A 21,982-nucleotide genomic window follows, 5' to 3' on the forward strand; every position below is an offset into this window, starting at 1 on the left:
AGAATAAACTGATTTAAGACATTGAACTTTAATTTGCAGTTTAATAAATTCCACACAGTACAGAGCAGTAATAAGGATTCTACAAACCGCACAAGTGTTACAGAGTGACATCCACATTTCAGTCATAGTATTTGGTTTTAGACAAAGAGAAGGCTGTAGCTGGATAACACAGTACATTCTGTTCTACCAATGGTGGTTCAACAACATCACATACATCTGACTCTCATTCCCTCTGGTATCTAGTATTATGGTTTTTGGAACAGTATAATAACTATTAGTTCCACCCCCTCCCCAATTCTGTGGTTGTCTGCTTACTACCCTCAGCGTACGTAATTGATAAATAACCAGGGGGGTAAATCTAAAAATGGACTTATGTTACATGAGCCAGGCTTTCCTCCCCCATCCCCAAGTAAGAGTTTGAATGTATTGTCTGTTCACAAAGATCACTTGCACACACAGGCTGCAGAGCCACATGCCCCTCCTAGGGTCTACACTAGATTGCAAGCAATTTGTGTCAGTCAGCTAGGACTGATATTGCTTTGTGTTACAGGTTAAAATAGAAATCACTTCTAGTTCAAGGGAGGCCCAAAACATGGCTTGCAGGCAAAACACAGATCAGGGAGTTCTACAACAAAGTCCACAATCGCCTTCATCTTTAGTAGAGACAGTGTGGTCGAATGGATGGGACCTGGGTTCTATTCCTAGATCTGCCACCGATTGATTTACAATGTAGCCCAAGGTAGAGTATATTACAATAGTCTACTCCCAAGGTGACGAAAGTATGCATGACAGTTACAAGGTCCACATCCAAAAGAAACAGAAGCTACCCTCTGGCTGTGTGGAGAAGGAAAAAAAACCTGACATGCCTGTAGCTGCTACCTGCTCTTCTAATAGCAGCTAAGAGGCTAACCAGATGGAGACTGTGATCCCAATTCACAAATAACAAACATACACCTTCAATCAAAGGGGTCAGTATTATACCTGCCATATCCTCTGGCTGCTTCCCCCAACCAATTGACATCATGGTCACTAGTCTTGTCTAGACTGAGTCTCCAGCTTGCTCTCATCTGTGCCCCAAACTCACACAGACATTAAGTAATGCAACTGACCACACTCTCAATACAGTTAAGATGGAGATTTAAAGCTGCATGACATTAGCATACCGAAGACACTTCTCACTAGCCATGCCTCCTCCCAATGTCCTCATCGGCACATCGAGCTTGATGATGATATGCTGCAGAACCCAATCGGCAGCACTTCAACGTGGCTTGTGTGGTCGCAGCGCAGCGCTGGGAGAGAGCTCTCCCAGTGCTCTATAAAAAACCACCTCCACGAGGGGCGTAGCTAGCAGCGCTGGGAATGCGGCTCCCAGTGCTGGGGCACTGTCTACCCTGGCACTTTACAGCGCTGAAACTTGCTGCGCTCAAGGGGGTGTTTTTTCACACCCCTGAGCGAGAAAGTTGCAGCGCTGTAAATTGCCATTGTAGACAATCCCTCAGAGAGAAGTAATAATTACCCTTATGGTCAGCAGAAGGCAACTGACAGGTCTAATAATACTAGCATGGATACCTGACCTTCATCCACTGACAGAAGATCATCAGCCAATGCAACCAGAGCAGTCTCTGTGCCAGATTAGTAATTAGTTTGACAAGAATCAATGAGTAGTGGTGGTATATAAAAGGTTCTACACTACACTGAGTTTCCCCTAGTGCAAAATATATGTAGGATTATTATTAAATACATACAATAAAAATGAGCCAAAACCAAAATCTAAACATCCCCAGATGTTTGAACCCAGATTGTTAGGCCTAAACCAAAATCTTCCATCTCTACAATGTCCTTGAAGCAAAACCCTGGATCTAAACACTCCTGAACTTTGTTATGTTCAAAATCATCATCAAAATTTTGCAGCTCTGGCCCATTCCTGAAGAATAATCTGAGCAAGTGACTAAGCAAAGATGGCAAGCTTGAAACTCAGGTTCAATTCCCTGTTCTGCCATAGACTTCCTGTGTACTTTAGGCAAGTTCCTTCATCTCTCTGTGCCTCGGTTCTCCATCTATACAATGGGGATAGGAGCAGCCCCCTACTGAACAGGGGTATTTGGAGGATAAATACATTCAAAAAGATTGTGAGGTGCATAAATGATACAATGAAATACAAAGAAATGAAATATACACACATATATACAAAAAGAAAATGTCATTAATCAGACGAAAGGAATCACTTCTAGCTCCTCTACAATTAGCTCCAACAGCTTGTCAGCGTCGCAAGAATTGTTTATGTGCAGAAGAGCTCCAACTCTAACTCTAATTAGCACAGCATGTGGGAGCAGTTTATCCTATTAAAAATCACCATTTTAAATTAATTTCAAAACCCAGGTCAGGATGCACTGAAAAGCAGCAACTTAAATTTACGTAAGTGTAACTCTTAGTATAGACACTGCTGCAACCACTCTCTTGTGGACGTAGACTGGAACTTACATTTCACAGTTCACATCTAATAGTTTACATTTATGTTAGCACCTTTCATCCTGAAGCACCCTAAGGTGCTGTACAAACTATACACATATGTCCCTACAAAAATGCAGCTGCTTCCGGGGTGAAGGGCAGCAGCCAATTACTTCACTGAATACTGCACAATAGTGGGAATAGGAGAAATTTTAGACAAGAACACCAGATTTTTCGTAATAATGGTGCCACAGGATCTTTGCAGCCGGACAGTTAGGACCTTGGTGTTTACAATATACAATTAAACTAAAGACAATTTTCAGAATATTTTTAACTAAGACAGTTGTCCGGAAGACTAATGGCCCAATGATGAAACTGCTGGATGCTAACACAAGATGAACACATTCTGTAAATTCAGGGTTTTGCTAATTAGTAAAATCTCTCTCTCTCTCTCTCTCATCATTGCTTCCCAGCAGGTAAGACTAAGGGGCCAATCAGCTTTTAAGCCAGACTCCCCATTGACTCCCACAGGGAATTTGGTTTAAAATTTGATGAAAGGATACAGTCCAAAGAGGGGGAAGAATGACTAATAAATAAAGGAAGATACGTTGGTTCCGGAAAAAGTAATCCCTAGTTTCCAAGAGATCTTACCAATATTTTCTTCCTGAATAATAATGAGGATAAGAAGGCCGGTCTCTGCTCTCAGTTATACCAATCGGTTAAATCCAGAGTAACTCTGCTGAAGCCAGAATCTACACTGACATCACTGGGAATGGAATTTGTTGTGCAGTAAGCAACCTCACCAGAAGGTTCTAAACTTCTTAACACAGTCTCTCAAACATATATGGCTATATCCTCAGAGCTTTGCAAATCTACACCAGGTAAGGATCTGGCCACAAGGGCATTTTTCAATGTAAACCATATGTACAATTAATTTATTTTGCCTTAGAATCTCTTCATTGACACAGGCAGGTATTCACAAAGTTTAAAATGTCAACCAGTCTGGATGCTTTGAAAGCTTTACTGCTATTCACTCCTACGATTTTCTGTGTTCCTCTCAGAGCAAGCTTGAAAGCACCCATAATCTTGCTCTGAATCTGAATCCTGACAACTACACAGGCAACTAACTGGAAGATTCACCTTTCCTCTGGAGCCTAAAAAGTCAACAGAGCCACAGACATTTAAGACAAATATTCCGAGCACGGTCAGTACATCAAGATCTCATTGTGAATGTAATGTATGTGCATTAGATGAGACCAGGGTATAACAAGTTATTGCATCAGGGCAACAGATGAAGAGAGCTAAACTCACAAGAAGTGAGCCACCAAAACAACACCTTCAAGTGTTCCTTTCCTCAAATGGTGTCATAGAATAAAAGAACATTTAAGTTTTTTATTGTCTTGATGGTTTATTAAGGTTTCACATTAGTCCATCTGAGAATAATCAGTGGAAGAAAAATTAAATTATGAGCCTACTGTATATGCTAAAGACTTCTGTTTTGCCTTGAAGATTTATTTTCTTTGTTTAATTTAAGTATATTCTATAACCCACAAGCCTGACAAAACACAAACAGATTTTCAGTACTTAGCAGGGATCTTTCCCATATTAATTCATCCATCAACATACTCCATCTCATTGGAATGCTGAAAATGACTCACTGATCCCCTAATATTTTGTTGAGAAACAAGACAACAGCACTGAAGGAACTCCTGCAGTCCTCTAGTGCAAGGATAAGCATAGAGGTTAATGATGGAAAAGACCTATTAGATCATAAAGGGGAAAAAATATCTTTGCTTAAACAAATTTATCCCACAGCATTCCAGTAGAGACACCCCTTCAAGCATCATAACTCACTGGTTTGAAAAAGTCAACAGCGCTCTACCCCAATCATGTCTCAAAAGATGAAAAGCCATTCATAGATGTGACTTTAAAATTCGCCCTTGGCATTGTTAAGAGTTGACTTGAAACTCCAGTGACCCAGCTTCCTGGGGGCATCCGTCTACAAACTACCAGGCCAACACACATGTGTTCTATAAATCGCAAATAAAGCTGTATTCACTATCTACGGCAAGCTTTCCAACAACAAAGCAGTAGCACTGGCGGGCACACAAAGTGCTCAGTAGCTCACTATTGTACCATCACTCTGATTTTCCCCCTCTTTCTAGATTTTGCTACCCAAAGATTTTATTTTCCCCTCCTCAACCTTCTTGGAGCAACTTCTGTGTGGCATCAAACGCATGATGCCTGCACTCAAAACTGACTGCATGTTGCAGTGAGAAACGCTCTGTTATCTGTGCTGCTGACCTTCAATGGAATACCACCTTTGCAAGCCTAACCGTAAAAGGAATCCATGAGTACCAAGTGTTTAGAAAAGGCAACCTTCTTGTCTTTGAAGGCTTTAGTGCTGCCTTATTAAGACATTGAAATAATAGTCTGTTGGAGAATCTTTGGAATGTTCTAAGTAACCGGGCCCAGAAGAAGCTGTCATATTACATAGGCTGCCGATGAACTTTAAAATACAAACATGCAGTTCAGTTTGCTCGGTATGTATTATTCATGAGAAACCAGCTTTGAGAAATACAAGCACACCATTTCTTACGTGAGCAGAATATTTTCAAAGCAAGGGACAATGCATGCACTTGTGAAAATGGCTATGTACCTGTTGCACCAATAAAATGCACAAGTAGGTAATCAAGTGTACAGTATCCATCTATCTTTCCATCCTTCCATTCATACAAGCATTTTGGGTGGGGAGATAAGAAGAAACTAGACTAGGCCACTTCTAGAGGGACTTCATACAATTCATGTGATGATTTGGGCTCACATACTATGGTGATGAATGTGGTATAAGGATGAAAGTCAGGTATGCACAGAGGACCAGCATAAGGTCTATGCACCACTCTGTTCTCTCTTATGTTCTACACAGGATTTGGAAAGTAGAGTTGGCAGGGAAATTATTTTTCCCATGAAAAATTTCAGTGCAGATAAAATTGTGCTAGTTTTAGCTGGAAGTATTCTTTGAAATTTTGAGAGAGTTTTGCTGAAACAAAATTTTAATTTCGTTTTTCACAAAAATTTCCATTTCATTGAAACACAACGTGTCATGGAAAAACCATTCTTTCAGGCATTTTTTAACCAACTCTATTGAATAAGACTTGTGCTGTCTTCTACCTAGGGTTGAATTTCACCCTTTGCCACACTCATCTTGATGTTATATGGGCATCTTGCACAAATCATCATCATGTGCATTGCACAAAGTCCATCATATTGTCCAGTTTAGTTAGTTTCCTCCACCCCCATGCAGCTGGAAATTGTATACAAGGAATTAGTTTGCTCATGTAAGTGCTCATTTGCTTATAAAGATGCTGATTTTTGCAGACACAGAACGGTTAGGCATTTGTATTGGTGCAGACATTTCACCTCGGTTTGAAAATATAGCCCTTTGTGTTAAGATTAAAATGTCATAGAAATGCACAGTATTTAACCTTACAGAACAGCACGCTAAATTTCATTCTTAGTTTCATGCATGCAGCCTCATTGACTTCACTGGGGTTGCATGCATGTAACCAAGAGCAGAATTTGGCCCAGAGTGTTTTTCATTCCTGACAGTGAGTTCTGTGACAGATATTAAAAATGATTGTGTATAAACAGGTTCTCACTCTGAAAGAGAGTTGGTTTGAATAAGCTGAATTAAGCAGCATGTTTTCAGAGTGCATTTGCAATTTCTGTTCGAGTTTGAGTTCGAAGGAAGAAGGTCTGCTCTAACACCTTGTGCAAACCTGTTGAAATCAATGGAGATAGTGAGAGAAACAAATGGAGTTTCCATGATTCATAGTGTAAGCAGTGACACTGGAGTCTGAGTGTAAGCCTTCTGCCAGCCTGAGTGAATGCAGATCAGATTTTCTGTTTTCCACTCTCTGCCTCCTCTGCAATGCTCCACTTACCTAGAGAAAAGGATGTTGCTCAGATTTTTGTTTCCAGTGTAGCCATCTAGCAATTTACTTGTGCAGGGTACTCTTTGCAAACAGCCAAGTGCTGCATGGCAGCCAGGCTGAAAATCCCAGAGCCTTGGAGTCCTCACAGTACAAGGAATCCTTCTTCCACATCTGTGGAGCTGCTCCATGACTCCAACGCCAGCCCTAAGTGTGTAATAGTCTCGGAACTTACAGCCTCCTAATTTGTGATGGGCAATGTCTCTGTCACTCCTAAACGACATGCTGGAGCACCTCACTGGCGCCACTGTTGGTGCGCTTTGCACCCGGATACAAGAGGGGGAAAGATCTTCATGGACTAGCACTCAAGAGTCAATAAGGTTACCACCTGCTTGGTTTTAAAGCTTGTCTTCCCAGTTTTTAACACCCTCATTCACTCCCCTAGTCTCAAAACCTTTTGTCTACACATAGAAGTTGCACAGGTTTAAGTTAAATGGGTTTATATGGGTTTTGCTTGCACCTGTAAATTTCCCAAACAAATGAAGAGTGTCTGTGTTGAGGTCTGCACTAGTTTAAATAAATAAATTTCAACATTAGTAGTTACATTGGTGCAATTATATGTGTAGATTAGTCCTAAAATGCTCCTCCTATGTAGGGGTGGAGAAGGGAGCTACCTCTAGGGAAGTGCTACCTGCCAGAGCCACTACCACCCCTCCATTTCTGAGAGCCCATAGTCAATACACCACTCTGTCTAGTTCCATCATAAGAAGGATGGTGTTTGCCTTAAGGAGCAAGGCTTGGTAAGGGAGGCTAAGGCATTGATTTAATTTTCAACTGGTGGCTTACAAATCAGAACATGCTTTTACTGAATGGTAGCAAAATTACTAAATGGAATGAAGCAGACTATAAAGTAAGAAATGGGCCTTGTATAGGAAAATCTTAACAAAAACAGGCAGAAGGAGATGTTACTAAGTGCCTGCCTTGATTTGCCATCATCAACACAGAAATTTGTTGGACATGAGCCCTATCATTTCTGTCTAGCTAGGATCGTATTTAATACACAAGCTTGTCTAATTCAATGAACACATATAGGCAAAACAAAGCAAAGCTGCATACACTATTTATTAGTTTTTTTAAATGTCAGCAAAATGAAACTGACATTTATTTATCAAATGCACTATACACTGGTGTGCATTTTCTAATCAACCAAAAGAAATGTTGTGTTGGGAGAAAGTAGCTATGCAGGATGCTAACTTCCCTTCACAATAACGCTCCTCCTCCTGGAAGAGCAGCGCCCAGCTACCAAGCTAATGAGGCTATTGTTCTTTCTAATCAGTAACTGCATCTCTTTTGTCAGACTCCACCCATTGGTCACTGTCTGCCAGTGATCGTTTTGTTACGTGGCCACACTGCTAAGGAGCAAGTGTCTGTTGACATTATTTTTGGGCGGGGAGGTTGCTTGAGCCATGTACTGGTGAATTAAAGTCCCAAGGAAGGACATATTTATGACATCTCAATCTGTTCTAAAAAAGACCATGATATCAAAAGGACAATCCACTGAACAGGGGGATTTTTTTTCATTAGTATGATTACTAAGGCTTTGTCTACACTGGAACTTTGTCGGCAAAAATTTTGTCATTCAGGGGTATTAAAAAAACCACACACACACCCCCACAAACAACAAAATTTTACCGACAAAAAGCTCTGGTGTGAACTGTGTTTTGTCGGCAGGAGCACTCTCCTGTGGACAAACAGCAGCTACACTGCGTGCCTTTTACCGGCATGGCTGTAGCAGCATAGCTGTGTGATTAAAGGTGGGTAGTATAGACAAAACCTCAGATAACGTTTTAGAGTAGCAGCCGTGTTAGTCTGCATCCACAAAAAGGACAGGAGTACTTGTGGCACCTTAGAGACGAACAAATTTATTAGAGCATAAGCTTTCGTGGGCTACAGCCCACTTCATCGGATGCATGGAATGGAACATACAGTAAGAAGATCCACCTTGTGTGTGTGTGTGTGTGAGTTGCCATACAAACTGTAAGAGGCTAATTAATTAAGATTAAGGTTGGAGCAGGGGCACTGGAATCATTTTTATAATGAGGGTGCTGAGAGCCATTGAACCAAACTGTAAACGGTGTGTATAATGGAAACCACTTCAAGTCAGGGGGTACGGCCTTCTTCCTCTATGGTTCATTGAGCTGAGTTCTAAAGGAAACTTTGCCCATGCCACCAGCAATTTGATAGTGTTTACATACTATGCTTATTCATGTGTAAAATTTGTTAGTATTTGACTTCATTTTTAATCCACTATCCTTTTTATAGAGAAATCTAATCTTCTGTATATCAGAGTTAATTTCTGGTATTTGATCATAAGCATTGCATAAAAGTGTGAATAAAATTAAAACTTGTATTGAGAAGAAGCAGATATACCTAAATGCTGAGTGGTCTGACTAATTTTCATATTTATCCTTTGAGTATTTTCCTATTTGGAAAATAATCAGAATTTCTACAGAACCTAATAACTTATCTTCTTGTACAGCTCCATGAAAGCTGGGGAAATAATTTAATACCAAGTTCAGCTAAATCTTTTTTTTTTTAATTTACATTTGGCTAGTGATTTCAAATCACACATTTCTTTTTAAAACGTAGCTTACATAGGCTCCTCATTGACCCCATGAGACCACACTATGGACAGCCCAAACTACAGAGGGACAGGTTCTCAACTGGTGTAAATCAGCACAGGTCCAGTTGAAGAGCTGGCCCAGATTATTCAAAACTATGTTATAGGGGCAGATTGTAATTAGGCCTGATTACTGTACTTCAATAATGATCCGTACTCTCATCGAATATAAATGACAACATGATTAGTCCTGTTAAACTCAGCATGATGACTTGTGAACTACAGTACTATCCAAAGGGAGTGAGGGAATCACGATCTGGCCAACAAAAGTGCTAAACTTCTTACATGCCAAAACTAAGGCATTGCAATGTTATACTGAGCTATTACACGCATCAAAGAGAGAATTAAAGTTTAGGGGGCAGATCCTCAGCTGGTGCAAATGGTCATAGCTCTGCTGAAGACAACACAGCTAGGACCAATTTACACTTTTATGGCATTTTGAAAATAACATTTTTTCTTTCTGTGGTCAAAAGTATGGGAAATGATTAATGAAACAAACATTTGCCATAATTTTATTTTTAAATTTAGAAAAAAGGCCATTTTGACTGGAAAAAAGTTTTGATGGAAAGTTTTCAACCAGCTCTACTAATTACATTAATCTATATATAGAGATATATATTCACGCACACATGCACAATGGCCCAGTTATGGTTGGTGTGGGAACCTTAACATTGAATTTCCCAACCTCTGTGCCTTCAAATCTTCATCTTAATGTTAAATTAATAAAGTTATTTGCATTTAATTTCCTGGGCGAAGGAGGGTTTAACATAAGAGAAATCTGATAGCACATTCAACACTACACAGAGTGTGCAATATGAGATTCCAATACATGCACTCTGTATCTTGTTTCACTTAGTGTAGATTTGCATGCAAGGCACAATAAAAATATGTGATCATTCACATAAACTTAAATGTGTAATCATTTCCATAAATGCAGTGTTCCAGATACATGTGTGCTTGTGTGTGGAGTCCAAACCTAGATATATTTTTAAAAATAGCATTGTATTACTACTATTCATAATATGTAATTTTTAAACACATAGGCTAAGACTAAGTAATAGGTGCCTAAAGTTATAATCCAGCTTCCATACTTATTATGCCCTAAATAAGCTCCAATTTAATAATGACTTCAATAAGAGATGGTGAGTGCTCAGCACATTTGAAAATTAGGTCACTTAGTAGCTTAAAACACTATGTAGGCCTGTGGTTTTCAAACGAGAGTAAGGTGCTCAAGTCCCTTTGGAATTCTAAATAAATTTGGTGTCTAACTCCCCTAGGCACCTTTAAAAGCAGTATAAGGCACCCATTCTTTTTTTTTTTTTTTTTTTTTTACATTTTGGCAATCCTGTACAAGGTGCATTGGGATCTGCCGTCAGAGTTTCTGGGGCTCCTGTGGAGTAACAGTGGATAATAATGATTCATAATAATAATGCCTAGCTCTTATATAGCACTTTTCATGAGAAAATCTCAGTGCTTTATGATGAGGTCAGTCTCATTATCCCCTTTTTACAGAGGAGGAAGCCCAGGCACAGAGAAGTGAAGTGACTTGCCCACCGAAGTCAATGGTATTTCAGAGATCAGAGCCCTCCAAATGCAGAACTGGGGCATAAAGTTGTTCCTGCTTAATCAAAGTCCTTCAAATATGCCAAAGGCACTTTCCCTTCATTAAGTGTAAACTCTATGGCACTTGAGTTACCTGAGCAGATCAGCAGGTGCATAGGAACGTTACACCCACAGCCACTCTCTTTCTCTCCTCCCACCCTGTTGCATCTCTCCTCCTCCCCCACCCTCTAGACAGCAAACCTAAATTTTCAGCCTAACAGGTAAACTTTTTGAAAAGTGAAATGTCTGAAAACAATATCTTATAATGCAAGTGCCTTTTCAACTCTAACAGAAGCATAGCCAATATTTTGCTATGCTATGGAAAATAAATATTTTCGTTGTACAGCTCTGTGGTTTATATGCCCAGGTGTTCTCTTCAAAGACTTCAAAGATTGTTTTTCCTCTGAACTGATCATTTAGTTCTAAATTTCTAATCAAGACATTCTAGAGAACCAAAAGATTTTATGAAAGATGGTAAGTTTCACTCAGTTTATTTTATGTCTACAGCTCCCTAAATCTGAGGACACTTTCAGTGCACGTCTTCTGTCAAACCCTGGATCAAAGGTTAAAGATGGGTGTAATGAATGTGCAACTGATGCTAACAGGCCACATCCCTGTCCCAGCTACTCTAAAATAATTCTATTCTTACTCTAGATTTACAGTGTTCTAAATAACTTCAGACCCTGGCCCAATGTCCAGATGACACTTACCCATATTTTGTTTCTCTGATTAAAGCTAACAACCAATACCCTTCCACAACCAATTGTAAAATGCTCTTTGTTGTTCGTTTTTGTTTCCCAGGCTTTCCAGCAGCCCTTAGCACCTCCAAGGAGAACCTGCCCTTATACCAAATGAGGTGAAAATCTGGCACTGTCACAGTACTGGATTTAGGCTCTCCCTCCTACTGAAAGTTTGATTGGTTTGGTAGATGCAGTACTGAGATTACAGAATGATCCTAACATACAGATGGAATTAATATCTGAAATAATAAAGAGTCTGTTTTGTTGTCTGCTCTGGGTACTCAGCATAGGCACAGCAATTTACTGAAGTTTATAATTCTGCGTGGCTAGCTACTTAGGGGAACAAAGCTCCATTTATACAAACTTCTCAGTCAGGACAATTTAAAAAATATCAGTGAAGCTGACTGATACTTTTAAAAATAAACTGCATGCACCTCTTTACCAATGTTCATTTTGCTCCAAAGGAAACTTTGGCGTCTTTGAAATTTTGTGATTACAAAATATTTTTTGTTTATGCACCCACAAAATGGTGCTAAAAGGACATATTATAATGAGACTATGAATCATGCCCATCAGGCGAGATTTACCATGAGTTCTGGGAACTCTGAAGTAGACTCTGCAAAACACTGTTCATTATGACACTGAGGGCCAGATTCACTTGTGAGCTCCAAATATTTAGTGCCAGGATGCAAAGCAACTGTAAAGCCAATTTAGCAGCTGGAGCATATCAGTGAATCTTGCTCTCAATTTCATGTGATGCTTGTAAATTAAAGGAAAAAATTAAACAGAATTTTCCATGCCTCGATACTTTCGGAAGGTGAATATTTTTATGGAAAGATTAACAAAATCCTTACACGCATTTTGAATTCAAGCAATATTAGGAAAAACAAAAAACACAACTTTTTATGATAAAGAATTCTAATCACTTTTTTTAAAAGATGGCACTACAGTAAAAATGGCTGGATTTTGATATTTGGCATGGACATAGTGCTCAATAAAGAGGGTGTGTTTTCTTAAGTTTGAGTGTTGGAAAATTGTGTGCCTAGCACGTGCAACTGAAAATTCTGCTAGGCTTGAAGTACATGTACTTCAAGAAAGACTCGCTGGACCAAGGTCTTCTTTGGCCAGTGAAGGCCAAATCATTGCCACTATAGATAGCATAGATGCACACACTGTCCCCCATGATGCAAGAAGTCCTTTGTCACCCCAGAACAGCCATGCAGGGGCTCTGGAGAGTAAGAGGGCAGAACTAGAAGGTTCAGAAGAGGTACGTCTGGGCAGGTTTCACTGGAGGAGTGAACAGGTATAACAGCAGACATTTGTTATCACATTCCATAACACCTTTGCACTTTGGTGACCACATTTAAGACACAATACTTCTAAGCCACTTCGCCAGTTTGCCTTCTCCTTCCCAGAACAGCTCAGGTTCATAAGAGTTATAACTGAGCTTTAAAGTTTCATCAGCACATAAAGAATGTGCAAAGATCCCAAAGAGGTTTAAAAAGTACTCTCCATACATGAAATGTAACCACTTCTGGGGTGTAGGATGGCAGCTAGTGACTAATAGATTAAACAACAGTGAGTTGAAGGGGAAATTTCATCCATTTCTACCTGTCAACTACAAAAACAAAACAAAGCAAAAAATCTCACACTCAGGGGCTGAAACATTATAGAAGTCCTAGTCTCCCAGGTGTGCTCAGTTGAGAAGTGGATAATTCTAGTATAAGAATTTTATCTCCTTCTCTTTTGAGAGAGAGTGTGTGAGTGTGCACGCGCGCGAGCGCACAGTTATCTAGATAGAGGTTTCTGTGAGTAGAATCCTGCAAACCCTTACACACAGAAGTAGCAAGCAGGATCCTTCAGGTCATTGGGGCTACACATGGGTAAAGTTACCCATTCCTCTTTTAGCGCTGTGTTCTGCATTGCTACATTTGTACATTATTCTTGCTTTAGGCCAGTGTTTAGGTTAGCAACACTGCCAGTCCCACTCCTTGAAAAATCAGCCTCCCTCACTTCAAAATCATGGTTAATAACATAGTAAAAACATCCTGGCTGGTTAATAACTAAGACTGGTTAATAATTAAACCACACAGTGTTTTAATATCATGTGCTGCAAGAGCCACGGGAGACACATTAAAGAGCCACTTGTGGTTCCCAAGCCATAGTCTGAGTATCACTGATCTAAGATAAGTGAAATGCAAAAAGGAACAAAAGACACGAATAGTGGAGAGGAAATGTCTTTCCTTTTAAAAAATGTAAAATCCACTGTTGTAAAGTGCCTTGAGATCCAGGGATGCAAAGTGGGGGAGGGAATAGCTCAGTGGTTTGAGCAGTGGCCTGCTAAACCCAGGGTTGTGAGCTCAATCCTTGAGGGGGCCATTTAGGGATCTGGGGCAAAAATTGGGAATTCGTCCTGCTTTGAGCAAGGGGTTGGACTAGATGACCTCCTCAGGTCCCTTCCAACCCTGATAGTCTATGAAGGTGCTATGTATGACTGGAACCCACTGCCTAAGAGAGTTCAAGGGGCCAAATTCTCCTCCCATTTATGCTAACATCAGTGGAGTTGCCTCACTGCCACAGAGAAGAATTTGGGCTTAGTATATTTTACTCAAAGGTTTTACAGCTACAAGCCAGGACCTGGGTGCATTGGCAGCAAGCTTACACAGCACACACACACACACACCCACCCCCGCAAGCCCGGTCTGGCTCTAGCATAGTTATTGGACTGTCATTTTCACTTTCACCAAAATCACAAAAAAAAAAAATGCTGAGAAAGAGAGAATGTCTTTTGCATTCCAACAGTAAGCACATAATACCCTAAGCAGTAGTCTGCAATTTTAAGATGATCTGTATTGATGAGTCATCATAGTTTGGGGCCACTTATTGGATCAAATCCTTAGGTGGTGTAAAGCTGTATAAATCCATCGAGGTCAATGGAATTATGCTGATTTACATGAGCTGTGGATCTGGCCCATTAGTTATTATTTGTAGTTTATTGATAGGATAGCCCCAGGCTCCAGCCTCTGGGAGGAATTCGGTCTACTGTGTTTCAGATATTAAATATGTGATTTTTCTATCATGTACTCCTGTAGCCTCTTTTTGTCGCTATCCCTACTATTGCAGGACAAGATGTACCCTGCGGCTGGGAAGGAAGAGTGAGACCTTCCTGCTCCTCCAAGACTGCCATTAATACAGTTTCATAAATCGTCTAGTTCACATAACTCATTCAGGGCTTAATCCAAAGCCCAGTGAAGTCAATGGAAAGATCCCCACTGACTTTGACAGGCCTTGGATCAAGCCCCCGGGGCCTTATCCTACCATCAATCCATGCACTGAACTCCTGTGAGCATTTAGGGGCAGGATACAGCCTCCATTCTGCTTCACAAAGCATTGCTGGATACAGCACATCACATCTACCACTTGCATGGGATCTGCTTCTCTGTGGCCCTGTACCTGCATTTACACACAAGGTAGTTGTAAAATACCACCAGATCACAATGATAGAGTGTAAAGTGAATGTAAAATACTAGCATTTGGGAGTGATTGAAAAAAATATCTACAAAAGATTCTGGGCATTGGATGGAGAGATTTTATCACCAACAAAGAGATCCAAGAAGTCACCAACCAGCAGCTCCTCTCCACCAGAATCAGACGGAAGTGCTGGACATATCTGGGAGATGTACTCCGGATGCCAACACATGGACTCCCACTTGAAGCTGTCAAGTGGAAACCAACTGGGATGGGGAAAACGAGGGTGCCCAAAAGAAACCTTAAGAAGAACCCATAGCAGAGAAGGCAGAACAGTCGATCTCAGCACCATCATGCAGATGGAAGCAGCAGTTAATGACAGAAAAGGATGGAAGAGATCAGTTTCCATCCTGTGTGCCAACACTGGCATGAGAAGGCTGTATCAATTCAGCATTTTATACCCACTTCCCCCTCCCTTTGCACACAAGGTGCAGGCCAATGGAGAATCAGGCTGTTGCTCTTTAAAAGGGAAGGCAGGTTTCCTAGGGTCAACTCTGAGCATGTGTATCCCAAATGTCAGAGCTAGATGCTGTAACTGAGCCAGTCACAAATTTTTTTTAAGCACATTTCTAAGAAACCGTAAGCCTAGTGTCTGCCCCTACTACTGGACCGGCTCTAGTTGGGGTTGAAATCAGATGTGTGGTTCTCACTGGAGCCAGTTTGCCAACACAGACCAAGATAGCTCAAACTGATAGAAGGCTGGGGTACACCATATGTTGCTGGCCACACCTTAGAAATGGAGCTGTGTGAGCCCCCTAACTAGCCCATGCTGCATATCACAATAGACACATTAAAGGTCAGGAGCGTTGGGCCTGTTGTGCCTTAGCAGACATGGTAAGCAGGCCATGCCCTAGCCCTTGCACTCTCTTGAGCACCAGGACCATGCTGAGGGAAAGAAGCTCCCCATGTCTCCTTCATCCCAAAAAAGCAGCTGGGGCAGGATTTGCCCCATGAAAAGTGCTTCAAACTAATTAGAGAGTCAGGCTGCAAACGCACGGACAACCTGCCACCTCCACACTGTTTTACGGACAACAAAAGAGGCACTGAAATGGGTTGATTCACAAGCTCTGTGATGGGCTATGGATACTTTCACCTCCGGGTCACTTGTTTGAAGCAAGCAGGCTTGGGTATTGTCTGAATGTCATCACAGCCCTTTGGTGGCCTGTATGAAACATGGTGGTCTCAGTCCGATTCACGGTGTCCATGTGGATAGCTGTCCATATCACAATGAATCTGCTTATAATTAGGCTCAGTTAACAAACATGCCCATTACATAAGCCAAATATTCATAGGAACTGCTAGACTAGTGATACATCTGTTCCTGCATCCTGTCTGGGACAGACGTCAGTACCAGATGTTTCAGAGGAAGGCATAGGCGCAGGAACTAGGTTTGTGGGGGGTGCTGCAACACCCCTGGCCCTTATCTGGGGCTCCACTCCTGGTCCCGCATGTGGGATCCCGGCTGCTGGCCCCGCGCCCAGGGCTCCACTCCTTGTCCCCCCCGCCCACGCTCTGGGTCCTGGCTGCTGGCCTCCCCATGCCCGAGGTCCCAGCTGCCGGCCCCCCCATGCCCAGGAACCTGGCTGCCAGCCCTGCACCTGCCCCCAGTTGTGGTCCAGTAGGGTTGCCAACTTTCTGATTGCAGAAAACCGAACACCCTTGCCCCGCCCCTTCCCCAAGTCCCCACCCCCACTCACTCCATCTCCCCTCCCTCTGTTACTCACTCTCCCCCACCCTTGCTCACTTTCACTGGATTGGGGCAGAGGGTTGGGATGTGGGAAGGGGTGAGGACTCCAGCTGGGGCTGTGGGCTCTGTGGTGGGGCTGGAGATGAGCGGTTTAGGGTACAGGAGGGGGCTCCAAGCTGGGAAGTAGAGTTGAGGGGTTCGGAGTATAGGAGGGGGCTCTGGGCTGGGGCAGGGGGTTGAGGTGTAGGAGGGGGTGAGGAGTATGGGCTCTGGGCAGGATTGACCTCAGGTGGCTCCCAGAAAGCGGTGACATGCCTCTGCAGCCCCTACGTGAGGGATGGGCGGGGTTCTCTGCACACTGCCCCTATCTGCAGGCACCACCCCTGCAGCTCCCATTGGCTGTGGTTCCTGGCCAATAGGAGCTGCGGGGCTGGGGCAGTGTGCGGAGACCCATGGCTGCCCCTGCACTTAGGGGCTGCAGGGACATGCTGGCTGCTTCTGGGGAGCCATGCGGAGCCAGGGCAGGCGGAGAGCCTGCCTTAGCCCTGCTGCCCCGCTCACCAGACTTTTAACAGCCTGGTCAGCGGTCCTGACCAGAGCTCCCAGGGTTTCTTTTCGACTGGGCATTCCTGTCGAAAACCGGATGCCTGGAAACCCTAGGCCCCAGCCTTGACCTCCTTACCCCTGTCCATGTCTCCTGCTCCTGAGCCGCAGCCCCACTCCCGGCCCCAGCACTTGGAGGGCAGGGGGGCACGGACAGAGGTAAAGGAGGGATGAGGTAAAAAGTTTGGGGACCACTGCGTTACAGTTTGGTTAGCTGGCTTTCAGCACTCCCACTATAAAAGTGTTCCCACGCCACTGGCGGAAGGTGCAAGAAACCTTGTAGGAGGCAGGTGTGTATTAACCTGCCTATTCAATGGGCATTACGTGGCACACCCTAGAGCAGTGCTTTTCAACCAGGGGTATGTGTACACCTGGGGGTCCACAGAGATCTACCAGGGGGTACATCAACTCATCTACATATTTGTCTAGTTTTACAACAGGCTACATAAAAATCACGAGCAAAGTCAATACCAAATAAAATTTCATACAGACAATGACTCTGTTATACTGCTCTATATATTATACACTGAAATGTAAGTACTATATTTATATTCCAATTGATTTATAATTATATGGTAAAAATGAGAAAGTAAGCAGTTTTTCAGTAACAGTGTGCCGTGACACTTGTGTTTTTATGTCTGATTTTGTAAGCAAGTAGTTTTTAAGTGAGGTGTCACGTGGAGGTACACAAGTCAGATCATACTCCTGAAAGGGATACAATAGTCTGGAAAGTTTGAGAGCCAGTGACCTAGAGATAGTTTCCTCAGCTTACATCTAAATCACAATGACAGACCAGTGTGGGGAAATGTGAAGGCATGGCTCATCAGGTGCCAGTTCTCAGAACAAACAGAACATTTTAGTTCCATCAGTTTGGCACTTTTCATGAGTACTAAATTCATGTCATGGAAAAAAAAATCTCTTAAAATAAGGGAACAACACAGAAATATTTCCGTGTCTGAATGTTTACGTGGGCCTTTGAGGTCTAATTTTTTCCTGACATAGAGGAGAGAAACAGATAGAGATGTTACAGGAATGCTTTAAAAATAAAACAAAAATTAAAATTTTTAATAATTAAAATAAAAATCACAAAAATTAAAATATAATTCACAGAAAGGTTTAATATGAAATGTGACTAGTCGCTGATAATTGCCCTCGTCCTGCAGTCCTTAAGTCATGATTTCAATGGGGCTGAGTAACAGTGTTGCCAACTCTCCAGCTCCTGGAGTCAGGTAATGACTTGAGAATCTCAGCTTTCATTTTCAAAAAGTATGTTTCTAGCCCTTGTGGTTGCAGAGAAAATATCTGAGGTTGTGAGCCCTAAAGGCTCCAAAAATAGAAAGCGAATCATAGATCTCATGATTTGTAAAGCTGTCTTGGGATTTTTAAGGGTATTCCCTTCATCCCTCTGAACTCCTGATTGCCCAAGACGACATATATTCACCCTGGGTGGCCGAACTACCATCCAGTGAGGCTGGGGTTTAGAGAGCTTTGAAGCATATTGGTAGGTCATTGCACAGACCTGCCTTTGTCTCCATGGAGTTCATGAGTCTCTGCACATGATCAGGAGCTCCCTGGTCTTATCTGCAAAGGCCCACACTCTGCAGTGACACACACCCTCCCCCCAACCTGCTGCCAATGTTTTTAAAGGATTGACTGTGAGGGTTCCAGACAGTGGCTACCAGGCAGCCTCTGATGGAGGAAGCCCCCAGCAGGATTCCAACTGCACTCTGCATCCACAAAGTCAAGCTGGGTCATTGTAGTCCAGTCAGCTCCACTGGGGAGCTCAGTAGGGACATGATTTGTCCCACAGTGTTTTGAATGCCCTCCAGGGGAAATTCTAATCACAGATCTCCATCAGACAGGATATGCCTCCTTGCCTACACTATCCAAAATTCTTCAAGGAAGTTGGGGTTATGGGTGGGGAGAGTAGATTGCTAACAGTCACCCTCTAGAGGGTATCTTTCCTTTCAAACAACAACAAAAAACCAAAAAAAAAAAAAAACCAAAAAAAAAAAAAAAACCAAAAACCAAGCTGTTAGAATCTGATAAACTGGATCTACATGAAATAAATGTACATTCATTGCAAATGATCATTGGGTCAAACCTCCGGCATGGGATAAATCTGAACATTACTGTGTCCTCACATAAACAGCAGGCCTCTGCCAATCAGTGAATGTGACTGGCACCTATATCCCTGTCAGCAGATACGACAAGCATTTTATTCAATTCGTGTATTTCTTTGCAAATTTACTTTGTGGTGAGAGCCCAACAGCTCTGGAGACAGAAGACCCTGTTTACCAAGAGGAATGGTCCAGCACTGTTTCTCTCTCTTGAGCATGCAAGTTTCTCTCAAACTGTCCAGCCAAATGCATCAACACAGACCTGGAGGGAACACTAGAAGGTAGCTCATTCTCCATGACCCATTCAGTTTACAGCCTCTTTGTTAAGATTGCTAACCAACTTCACAATTGTGAAGTTGGCTTTTGAAATGTGGAAGCTACCATCTCATTTCACATCGGCCACCATGCTTTCATTGGCTTTATTTATCTGCAATTGACTTTCCTGTTTCCCAAAGCTGAAGAATCAGTTTTCCACCCTGATCTGAACCATTACATACACAGTTCTATAGGATAGTGCTTTGCTTTTAAAACAAATATAAATTAAAAGGCACCTATGTCCATCCATGTGATGTCCTTTCCGCAATGTATTTGAAAAGTCCTGCCTGAATGGGCAAGACCATATTAAAAATGTTCAAGGGAGATATAAAAAAAATATGTATTTTATATTATACCCCCTGGACTTTATATGTTTCCATGTAAAACTGCTTAGTAAAAAGAAATAAATATACCTCTGCAGTGTTTGAAACTCAAATACTGCAGCATTGTGCTAGTACATGAGAACCTGGACATGAAAAAGACTAGAAACAAAAGTGAAACTGACTATACTGTTTTCAGTATCCAGATAAGAAAGAGAAAGAGAAATGGGTAAATTATATTTTTTGAAATAAATGTAATCATTGTAACATAAAGAAGGCAATTTGTTTTTTTGTTTTTTCTAATATAAGGGGCCTGATTCCTTCCCCTCTTATGCTGGTGTAAAACAGGAGTAACTCCACTAACATCAATGGAGTTGCACTGGTATAAAATGGGTGTGAATTAGAGGAGAATCAGTCCCAATATTTTCAAGCTGTTCATTTAATAAAGTCTTGTCACTGCATTTTAGCTAACAACATTCACATTTAGGGTCACATTCTACTCTTATTTACACCAATGTCAATCTGGAGTAACTAGGAGCAGAATTTTGCCTCTATAATCTATATCAAACAGTTGCAAACAAATCGTAAATTTAATATACTAGTAGTGTAGATATTTTAGCATACAGTTCACATATTGAGTATTAAATAGTCTAAGGGTAAGTATTCCCATATTAAGTACTCAAAGGGTTTTATTTCCACTCTGCTTTCCTTCAACACACTATAATTTGAGCTCTCTCTCCGTAACCACGACCTCAATCTGATTTCTATGACTAGCAAGCAGTCAGACGCATGACATCTGACCATTGTCAGCTTGACAAGTTCCTTTCTATTGTACCTGTAAATGATTTCACATTGCCCTACTCCACCTTCAGTACTTACATTCTTCCTCAACACACAAGGCTGGGATTTTCAAAAAAGCCTAAGAAAGTTAGGCACCCAACTCCCACTGACTTTCGGCGTCTCCCCAGAAACATTACCCATTGCCTTTTTTTAAAACATATTAATAGCAAAGTTTGTTCAGTAAAACTGCACCACACTTTGGATATTTAGATACAGAAAGCCTCAAAGCCACTACTAACACAAATCAAACCACTGGCTCTGTTTTCCAATGTAACACCTCACCTCTCCGCTTCAAGGCGCATTTCCTCACGCTTTTGCCTCCTGAGTTCTCTGCGGCGTTCAAAGTCATCCATGGTGCGTGTTCAAGCTTTCGAAACTCCAAACAGATCAGAATCTAAACTGAGAAAGGTCAGTGAGTTAGAAGGGACATGGAATACGATTGGATGCATTTAACCAACTGAGATAATTCAGGGGTTTTTTTTTGCTTTTTAAACTCCACTGGTACTATTTTCTTTTTCTAGCAATAAAATTCCTCAGTATTGCGGAGATAAACAGGCTTAATGAAATGCCTAGTAGGATAAACACAGCCCATTCCTGAGTTTAGTCTCCAAGTTAAAATTAAATCAACATGCATTAACCTAAGTACTGTATATATCTGCTAGCCACAGACTAGCTATTTGTAATGCCACAGGTCCTCTTCTAGAGACAATAGCAAGAATTCAGCAGGACTGTAATTGTTAACTTCACATTTTATTGGAAGCAATAAACTGCTACACAACAGATTTCTCATTTTCTTCTAGCTGCACAGATAACGAGATGTTCTGGAAAGGCTAACAGTCCCCCTCAAAAAAGGGAGAGAGAGAAAGAAGCGAAGCCAGAGCTTTTAAATACCACCCAGAAGGAGACGAGTTGTGTATAAATCCTTCTTAAAGAACCAAAAGCAACTTTTTTGTAGTTTAATCCATGCATTTTAACAATGCCCTACCTTCTTCTTGATAATTTAGTCCATGAAATATTTCCCCTGTATAGTTCTTCATATACAAAGCCTTTTCAGCCTTCGTTTATATCCCATCAAGCCGAGTATTACAGAATTCCCCTGCAGCCCCCAAACCAAAAAATGACTACCAGAAAAGGGAAAGCTGTTCTCTTTTTGTCCCTGCTTTGTTT

The 21,982-nt window shown here is 41.7% G+C and overlaps 1 protein-coding gene across 11 annotated transcripts in view; it reads right to left on the reverse strand.

The window, feature by feature from the left end:
- CALD1 (caldesmon 1) overlaps nucleotides 1-21,982 on the reverse strand; it is a 239,789-nt gene that overhangs the window by 93,529 nt on the left and 124,278 nt on the right. For 8 of the 11 annotated variants that reach the window (XM_074938530.1, XM_074938488.1, XM_074938497.1 and 5 more), the window contains exon 3: nucleotides 21,098-21,214. In XM_074938530.1, the coding sequence (XP_074794631.1) occupies nucleotides 21,098-21,168 (71 nt within the window). In that variant the 5' untranslated portion in view covers nucleotides 21,169-21,214. Of the gene's footprint in view, nucleotides 1-21,097; nucleotides 21,215-21,800; nucleotides 21,968-21,982 lie in introns of those variants that run through there. The other 3 variants (XM_074938484.1, XM_074938475.1, XM_074938467.1) reach the window with 3 other exon arrangements.

Source organism: Natator depressus, chromosome 1 (assembly GCF_965152275.1).
Source record: "Natator depressus isolate rNatDep1 chromosome 1, rNatDep2.hap1, whole genome shotgun sequence".
Taxonomy (NCBI): domain Eukaryota; kingdom Metazoa; phylum Chordata; order Testudines; family Cheloniidae; genus Natator; species Natator depressus.